This window comes from Eleutherodactylus coqui, chromosome 4, assembly GCF_035609145.1.
Source record: "Eleutherodactylus coqui strain aEleCoq1 chromosome 4, aEleCoq1.hap1, whole genome shotgun sequence".
NCBI lineage: Eukaryota > Metazoa > Chordata > Amphibia > Anura > Eleutherodactylidae > Eleutherodactylus > Eleutherodactylus coqui.
Window position 1 is genome coordinate 4,913,203 of NC_089840.1, and position 10,000 is coordinate 4,923,202.

The following is a 10,000-nucleotide window of genomic DNA, read 5'->3' on the forward strand; positions in this document are numbered from 1 at the left end:
GGTGACTGGGCTCAGGACGCCCCCTACAGACCACAGTAGAGAGGAGCGTCTGACCAGACTGTTATGAGGTGTTGGGACCAGTGGATGGGGGCACACAAGGCGACCGGGCTCAGGACGCCCCCTACAGACCACCAATAGAGAGGAGTGTCTGACCAGACTGTTAGGAGGTGTTGGGACCAGTGGATGTGTGAGAGCACACAAGGTGACCGGGCTCTGGACGCCCCCTACAGACCACCAGTAGAGAGGAGCGTCTGACCAGACTGTTAGGGGGTGTTGGGACCAGTGGATGGGGGCACACAAGGTGACCGGGCTCAGGACGCCCTACAGACCACCAGTAGAGAGGAGCGTCTGACCAGACTGTTAGGGGGTGTTGGGACCAGTGGATGGGGGCACACAAGGTGACCGGGCTCAGGACGTCCCCTACAGACCAGCAGTAGAGAGGAGCATCTGACCAGACTGTTAGGGGGTGTTGGGACCAGTGGATGGGGGCACACAAGGTGACTGGGCTCAGGACGCCCCCTACAGACCACCAGTAGAGAGGAGCGTCTGACCAGACTGTTAGGGGGTGTTGGGACCAGAGGATCCAACGCTGTACTAGAGCCTCCATGCCCACCCGTATCACATCTTGTATCCAAGCTAGAGGTGGTACAACAGGGTACTAGAGCCTACATGCCTGCCTGTATCACATCTTGTATCCAAGCTAGAGGCGGTACAACAGGGTACTAGAGCCTCCATGCCTGCCTGTATCACATCTTGTATCCAAGCTAGAGGCGGTACAACAGGGTACTAGAGCCTCCATGCCTGCCTGTATCACATCTTGTATCCAAGCTAGAGGGATGTTACTGGCAATCACTATTACTTCTAGGGTGACTTTGGGGGACACGGTTCATTCTAGGGCCACCATGGACATTACTATATCCACTGGGGTATTATCGGCAGTACTATTTATACTGGGTCTGTTGAGGGGGTCACTAATGATGGGTGGGGGTCACTGAAGGGCATTATTATGCATTACAGAGGGTGTGGCTTTGTGTAAAATGGGCGTGGCCAGCCATACACATTTGCAGGTATCCATCTTATTTTGGGTGGGAGGGGTAACGGGGGGTAATTGGCGCACATTGGGGCGGCTGATTATCAGGCAATCAAAGGTCTGAGCGAATGTTTATGATGTCCTTTACATGGGACTGCAGGTAAGCCTCATCCTCCTAACCGTGCAGTGCTGAATGAGAAGTGTGACTGCAGCGATGTAGCAGAGCTGAGATGGTTAGACCCCCCTGGCCTCCATGCATTATCATTAGATACCACAAGGAACCTGACAAACTCAGCTCTGCTGCACGAAGCGTTGGTGACGGACGGCCTCTGCTGCTGCCGGTGGCTCATTTCACACGTAATTACCTTTTATTTGCCGCTGCTTCCTGTAATAACTGCCGCTTGTTTTCCCATCACTTTCAGGCTGATGTTTCACGAAGCGAAGGAAGTGGGGTTAATCGCCATCGCCACTCGGCAGACTCAAGGCAAAGGTCAGCGGGCCCTCGGAGCGTGGAGCCGGGAGCCGGAGCTCTTTAATTTCATTGGATTCGCTCTTTACGACTGCGAGAAGTTCTGCCTTTTGTGTATTTTGTGTTGTTTTATCTCATGTTAACCCTTTGAGGTGTGAGAAAAGATCGCGTTTATTCTATGTTAAGCAGAACGTCTTTGATTTGATGACGGCCCAGAGTGGCCCCCGGCCCCGGAAGCTTCTAGTGACCCTCAGGACGGGCGAGGGCGTCATGGTACCTCCGGGTCCAAGATGGCGGACACGATCTGCAGACTACCGGACCCCGCCGTGCGCTGGCAGTGGCTCTGTCCATGTATTGTCCATATTTGTTACTGACTGACGATGGACGCGTATTGACTCATTAACCCTTTGGTGTCCGGGGGTCAATGCGCCGTGCCCGGGTCACATTCTGCAGATTCGTTATTCCCACTTACAAAGATCGTAGCGCTGTTAGTTGTCGGGTGGCGCCGCCGCGGCGGGCTCGTTCTCTTCTCCACCGCCCCCATCTAACGTACCTCACAATGTTTGGGAAGAGGTTCACACATTTGGGCAAAATGGAAAATATCATTTTGGAGGAAGTTTTTTTAGTGCAGCAGTGACCCGCTGTCTTCATGCCGCGGCGCCACATGTATCGCTTTTTATATAGCAATACCCAAAAAACTCTAATCCCTTCCTGCCGCCGCCCTGAGAGGCCCGGAACTTTCCATCTCTCCGTGGACGGCGCTTTGTGAAGTTTGTACTGACACCATTTTGGGGGACCTGCACCTCTTTGATAGCGGGGTGATGATGGGGTGTTCACAGTACGTTGGATCCTCACGGATGAAGTCACAACTACTTTTCGATTTCCTAAATTTGTTTCCATTTTTTAGATGTGACGACTGAGAAAAAAGGGGTTTTTAACGTTCAATTTTTCACATTTTTGTAATCATTTTATTTACTTATTTCTCCCCTTTTATTATTAGTCCCACAGGGCAAACAATCATGGCGGCCCCGGGGGCTTCAGAGGTCCTCAGGCTGCCAAGATACCCAGACGGCCCCCCACAGTCCAATCTCGGGGGGCCGTTCAGGATGGTTAAGGCTTGGTCAGGACATTTAACTGCTGCTGTCAGAACTGATAGCGGTATTTAAAGGGTTAACAGCTGCGACAAGTGACCCCAGGCCAGAGCCCCGAAACTAATAAAGACCCAGACCAGACCCCTAAAGCTAATACAGAGCCCAAACCACCTATACTAATACAGACCCCTGACCAGACCCTCTAATGCAGACCCCAGACCAGACCCTCTAATGCAGACCCTCTAATGCAGACCCCAGACCAGACCCTCTAATGCAGACCCCAGACCAGACCCTCTAATGCAGACCCCAGACCAGACCCTCTAATGCAGACCCCAGACCAGACCCTCTAATGCAGACCCCAGACCAGACCCTCTAATGCAGACCCCAGACCAGACCCTCTAATGCAGACCCCTGACCAGACCCTCTAATGCAGACCCCAGACCAGACCCTCTAATGCAGACCCCTGACCAGACCCTCTAATGCAGACCCCTGACCAGACCCTCTAATGCAGACCCCAGACCAGACCCTCTAATGCAGACCCCAGACCAGACCCTCTAATGCAGACCCCTGACCAGACCCTCTAATGCAGACCCCTGACCAGACCCTCTAATGCAAACCCCTGACCAGACCCTCTAATGCAAACCCCTGACCAGACCCTTTAATGCAGACCCCAGACCAGACCCTCTAATACAGACCCCAGACCAGACCCTCTAATACAGACCCCAGACCCTCTAATACAGACCCCAGACCAGACCCTCTAATGCAGACCCCTGACCAGACCCTCTAATGCAGACCCCAGACCAGACCCTCTAATGCAGACCCCTGACCAGACCCTCTAATGCAGACCCCAGACCAGACCCTCTAATGCAGACCCCAGACCAGACCCTCTAATGCAGACCCCTGACCAGACCCTCTAATGCAGACCCCTGACCAGACCCTCTAATGCAGACCCCTGACCAGACCCTCTAATGCAGACCCTCTAATGCAGACCCCAGACCAGACCCTCTAATGTAGACCCCAGACCAGACCCTCTAATGCAGACCCCAGACCAGACCCTCTAATGCAGACCCCAGACCCTCTAATGTAGACCCCAGACCAGACCCTCTAATGCAGACCCCTGACCAGACCCTCTAATACAGACCCCAGACCTGATGCCCAAAACTAACAGAGTCCAGACCAAACTCCCTAAACTAATATAGACCCCTATACTAATACAGACCCCGGGACTAATGCAGTCCTCACACCAGACCTCCTAAAGCAGACTGTAAATCCTCCCGTTCCCTACAGCTTGCAGTCCTCCTGGGCGCCTCTGCAGGTAACGTTCTCACGCTTGCCCTGGCGTCAGGTGGCACCCAGGAGTAAGCAGGGCTGGCTGGTATTTAGTCAGGACTCGGGGCACCCAGGAGACTTGTCGGCTCTTGTGAGAATCCAGGCGGTCTTCCTTCCTCCTGGAGTATTCCTGACATCTCAGGACAGCCCTCGCTGGAGACCCCTGTATGCAGCCGCCATATGTTAGGCTGACTTGCTGAATGCTCTCAGGGACCCCCATTCTCAGAGGAGCCCCTACAACTGAGACATTCCTGACTTATGGATGGATGCCCCTTTAAGGATATGCATTGACTGCACATTATATATCATTTAATATCATCCTCTCTTCCCTCCTCAGCTCTTGTGAGTCTTGAGACGTATGAGTGATGTTACTTGACCCGGGTGTCTGTGGATGGTGTCCTGGGTCGTAGCCTGGAGCAGCTAATGATTCACGAATCACTGCTTCCCAGTGAAGCAATGCTCTGCCCTCCCGAATACAGACTTGTCCCCTGAGTAGAGAAGGTCTCTGGACTCCACGTCCCATCTGGGAAGGTTTCCACCTGAAATCATTGCATTCATTTAGAGGAGAAGCTCGTGGGCATTAATGCCAGTTTGTAACCGGCCCCAAGTGCCATCTGTAGTACTGGTGGTAGAGGCGCTCAGTGCGACTGCTGCTTCTATGCCCCTTATAGCCTCCTGGAAGAGTTGGCAAGTTCCTCGGGTGCTGAAGTGCACTGCTTGCTTTACCCACAGCCTCCTTTCTTTCGCAGGCTGTGTGGCATCTTGGGCATCTTCACTCATTCTCCTCCTCTTTCTGCCTCCTCCCTCTGATGTTCTGCGGACTGGAGGGAAGGAGATGCAAAAAGGATTAGTAAGGTAGTGTGGTCAGAGAGGGACCTGTAGGGCACACAGGGAGCAATATTGCTCATAGGGGCACAAAGTGGGCACTTTTGCCCATTGGGGTCACATGGGAAGCACTATTACCTAATGGGGACACATAGGGGGCATTATTACCTTGTAGGTGGCACAAAGGGCGACTATAACTGTGGAATACTAAGTGGCATTATTACTTTGTGAGGGCACAGAGAGCATATTATTACCCTGCAGGGGGCACTAGAGAGGTGGAGGTTGCAGTAGAATGGAAAATCCCCAACCACTCCCCTGATCGTATTGCCCTTGCTCCCGGGGGTTCTGGCTGCACGTAGGGCATATAGCATGTAAGAAAGGGGTGTGGTCTGTGAAAAGAGGTGTGGCCAACAACAAAAATGCAGCGCTCTCCACTCTTCCTGAAGAGGTGGCCCTGCATGGGTATATACTGCAGTGCAATCACAGCTGATATTTATATGTTACAAGTATTAGTGGACGGGGTTAAACAAACTGAACCCATCCCTGACATTGGGGTAAAACACACCAAGGTAACACTGAGAGATTGTTTGCTGCGCCAAGGTGGAGCGTTGTGGGGGAGGCATCAGGATCGCTCCAAGCGATTGCGGTAATCCTGTTTGGCGTTCGGTAGCCGCCTACAGACAGGAGACTTCTAACAATGCTCCATTGTCCTTTTCAGTGGGATACAACTTATCGTGGCACTGGCCCTTTAAATGTAAATAACAATTTATTGAGCATTTATAATGGAAAACTTAAGGCCCATTTACATTCAAAAGATGGAGAGAGTAAGTCAGGGAGGGCGCCAAACACTTTTCCAAAAGGTAGTTGGTAACTTATATTAACTCACCTGGTGCCAGACATGACACCCTAGGGTGAGCATGTCAGCACCTAGTATCCAGGCAGGCATATAGCATTTTTCTTTCTTATTGTCACAGAAAAATCCACCGAATTGACCTCCAATGGAGAGCTGCAGGTATCACCCGGAAAAATCCGTACCTCAAGATGGAGAGAGTGACAGTTTGAGCAATCATTTTGCATAAGCTGCTAATAGGCACTAATGCCTATTAGCAGCTTATTACCTTCATTTGCATGTAATGATCCTCCTGAGTTGTATGCAGAGAACAGCAGGTGGTCTGTTCTCTGCATACAGTTCCTTTGTTCTGCCGCGGGGGCTGCAAGCTAAATACAATGTAATCAGAACACAGCATGCGGTCCCTACTATCAGCTCTCCGGATGAACGATAGATTTTATGCTCACCTAAAAATCATGTTCAGCCGAAGAGTGAAAGATGGGAGCATTTACACCTGTAACGATTACCGCTCAAACGATGGCTTTTGAGCGATAATCGTTGCGTGTAAACGAGGCTTTAAGGCCCTTTTACATGGGATGAGCTGTGTGATGCAAACGATGCTGGACACTCATCCCCATGTATCCTCGCTGCAGTGCGGTTACACAGGAGCGGGTACCGCTGGATCGCTGACAGCGCGGCCGTAGGGAGGAGGGGTGGCTGGAGGAGAGTTGTCTCCCTGCTCTCCCCCTGCCCGCCTACATTCCCGGTAAGCAGTGGTCGGTCAGTACTGAACATCTGCTGTTTACACCGAGCGATGGTCGTTCAGGACTCTAAGCATGCCGACTACCGTCTGGTCATCCAGTCTCTGCATGCTGTTTCATGGGACGATTATCAGTCAGAACCCTGCGGGAGCCGGAACAACCAGAGCGATAATCGTCGCGTGTAAAAGGGCCTTTAGATTTCGCCAATTACTGAATATGTCAATATTGAAATGTCATGACTTATATGTGATGGGGTTCGATGCTTGTGTGCAGGTCGGGGTGGAAACATCTGGCTCAGCCCCAAAGGATGTGCCTTAATGACATTGCTGGTCTCCATTCCTCTGTCATCTCCGCTGGGGCAGAGGATCGCCTTTGTGCAGCACCTGATGTCCATGGCTGTTGTGGAGGCTGTGAGGACGCTGCCTGGATATGAGGTATCTATTGTTTTATATGTCGCAAGTAAATGGACCTGTTAACCTCCCAGCATGAGGCCAGGGTATAGCCTCTGGGCTCCTGGGTATAGCCTCTGGGCTCCTGGGTATAGCCTCTGGGCTCCAGCTTATAGCCTCTGGGCTCCTTGTTATCACCTCTGGGCTCCTGGGTATAGCCTCTAGGCTCCTGGGTATAGCCTCTGGGCTCCTGGGTATAACCTCTGGGCTCCAGCTTATAGCCTCTGGGCTCCAGCTTATAGCCTCTGGGCTCCTGGGTATAGCCTCTGGGCTCCTGGGTATAGCCTCTGGGCTCCTGGTTATAGCCTCTGGGCTCCTGGGTATAGCCTCTGGGCTCCTGGGTATAGCCTCTGGGTTTCTGGTTATAGCCTCTGGGCTCCAGGTTATAGCCTCTGGGCTCCAGGTTATAGCCTCTGGGCTCCAGGTTATAGCCTCTGGGCTCCAGGTTATAGCCTCTGGGCTCCAGGTTATAGCCTCTGGGCTCCAGGTTATAACCCCTGGGCTCCTGGTTATAACCCCTGGGCTACTGGTTATAACTCTTGGGTTCCTGGTTATAACCCCTGGGCTCCTGATTATAGCCTCTGGGCTCCTCGTTATAGCCTCTGGGCTCCACGTTATAGCCTCTGGGCTCCTCGTTATAGCCTCTGGGCTCCTGACTATAGCCTCTGGGCTCCTGATTATAGCCTCTGGGCTCCTGATTATAGCCTCTGGGCTCCTGATTATAGCCTCTGGGCTCCTAGTTATAGCCTCTGGGCTCCTGGTTATAGCCTCTGGGCTCCTAGTTATAGCCTCTGGGCTCCTGGTCATAGCCTCTGGGCTCCTGGTCATAGCCTCTGGGCTCCTGGTCATAGCCTCTGGGCTCCTGGTCATAGCCTCTGGGCTCCTGGTCATAGCCTCTGGGCTCCTGGTTATAACCTCATGGCTCCTGGTTATAGCCTCTGGGCTCCTGGTTATAGCCTCTGGGCTCCTGGTTATAGCCTCTGGGCTCCTGGTTATAGCCTCTGGGCTCCAGGTTACAGCCTCTGGGCTCCAGGTTACAGCCTCTGGGCTCCAGGTTACAGCCTCTGGGCTCCTGGTTATAGCCTCTGGGCTCCTAGTTATAGCCTCTGGGCTCCTAGTTATAACCCCATGGCTCCTGATTATAGCCTCTGGGCTCCTGGTTATAGCCTCTGGGCTCCTGGTTATAACCCCTGGGCTCCTGGTTATAACCCCTGGGCTCCTGGTTATAACCCCTGGGCTCCTGGTTATAACCCCTGGGCTCCTGGTTATAACCCCTGGGCTCCTGGTTATAACTCCTGGGCTCCTGGTTATAACTCCTGGGCTCCTGGTTATAGCCTTTGGGCTCCTAGTTATAGCCTCTGGGCTCCTAGTTATAGCCTCTGGGCTCCTGATTATAGCCTCTGGCTCTGGTATAGCCTCTGGGCTTCTGGTTATAAAATGATAAACAAGTGCAATTATTCGTTTTTTTCTTGGATGCAGGGTGACCAAAAAAGCGCGGTTCCATCATTGCGTATATTTGTGTTCTGACTGCTTTCCCTGTATGGGATGCATAATGTAATATTTTAATAATCTGGGCTTTTGCAGGCACAGTGATACAGATATTTTTTATTAAAATCTTTTTTTGATGTAATGGCTGCAAAAGGGGGGATGGGCAGATTTTTTTTTAATTTTTTTTTATTAGGAACAACTTTTAAAATATATTTAGTCCTCTTGTGATCTTGTGATTGTTTGATCGCTCTTACAATATAATGCAATACCATGTTACTGCATTATATTATATTCTGACGAGCAGTCTAACAAGACACACGCCATGGGCAATGACAGCCGGACGGCTCCCTACAATCTCATTGTGGGGGGTTTGGAACTCTCAACTGTGGATCAGGATATTTAATGGGCTGACAGCTGCAATCAGAGTTATCTCCAAATGTGGCTGTTGTGGGTGGGTGTCAGCTGTCAGAGATGGCCAACACCCACCATATATAGAATGGGCTCACCACTGAGCCTGCTCCATACACAGGCACCAACACTGATCGCAGCATGTAAGAGGTTAACAGCGGGGTTCGGTGTTCTCACTGATCCCCACTGTTGCAGCAGGAGGACGGTTGTCAGTCACTGCCGCCTCCTGCTGTGGATGGTGGGGGCTCAGATTCTGAACCTGTTCCATCCATAGGACATAAGTTTACATTTATTTGCGGGAACCCCTTCCCAGCCAGGAGTATAACGTACACCCTGGGGAGGAAGGGGTTAAACACTCTCTTGGGTATTCTTAGTAAATAGACTAAATAGCGTCTACAAGGATCACCCCTCTCTGGAGGACCTGGCATGCATTATATGGACAGCCCATGTGTAATGCTTTATTTCCCCTGTGGGGGTGCTGCAGAGAAACTGAACACTTGTTACCAAGCAGATCAGAGCTGATCACTGATAAGCCTTCTGTCATGGCCGGTCCGGAGCGGAGAACCTCTTTAGACTTTTCTAAAAGCAGCTTTCCTACGAGAATGCACTAAATGCACAACGCGGCGAGTTGTCGCAGCGGCGTACCTGGCGGTATTTTACAAACACGAGGTTAATCGCATTTATTGAAGGAGTCAGTCGGCTTCATCACCTCGTAGCTCATTCTGCTGCCCGCGCCGCGGCCCAATAACTGCTAGCTGTAAACCTTCCACGCTTTTTCTTCGGGGGCTTTCTTTTAGCAGCGGCATATGTTTCCCATCTTCCCTAAAACCAATGACTTCCGCACATTCACACTGCGTCTTTTTATATAGTTCACGTCTCTCCTTCCAGCTGCCACCCTTCGCTGGATCAGATCTTCATGCCTTGCGTCCATTTATCAGCCGAGGACTTAAGGCAGACAGCAGGTTGACGTCTCGGCGAGTCATGGCTGACTTCTCCAGCATCGCTCCCTTCTCAATCCATTTACCTTTCCGCCTTGGTGCTGTAATCCGGCGCGGCGCTCGCTGCCTCCCGCTGCTGTTCCCAAACCTCAAACATTCTTCCCTTTAAATCTCTCTAAGCCTTATGGGGCAGATATCAGCGTCTCGCCCCGTAGGGAGCTCCCTATGAAACGCTAGCAGCCCCGCCGCTAAATGCAAGCAGATGGACGGGCTTTGAAGAACGCTACAGTCCTACAGACTCGCAGGAAGAGCAGAGAAAGCGCCGTTGTGTTCCACCTTCCCAATAGAAGTAAGCCAGGACTTTACAACTGGCGCTGGGCTTT

General features: G+C 51.8%; 1 protein-coding gene across 1 annotated transcript in view; it reads left to right on the plus strand.

The window, feature by feature from the left end:
* The window catches only part of HLCS (holocarboxylase synthetase), a 186,073-nt gene that overhangs the window by 168,235 nt on the left and 7,838 nt on the right, over window positions 1–10,000 (plus strand). The window contains exons 8-9 of the mRNA XM_066598979.1: window positions 1,453–1,520; window positions 6,608–6,768. Of these exons, the coding sequence (XP_066455076.1) occupies window positions 1,453–1,520; window positions 6,608–6,768 (229 nt within the window). The remainder of the gene's footprint in view (window positions 1–1,452; window positions 1,521–6,607; window positions 6,769–10,000) is intronic.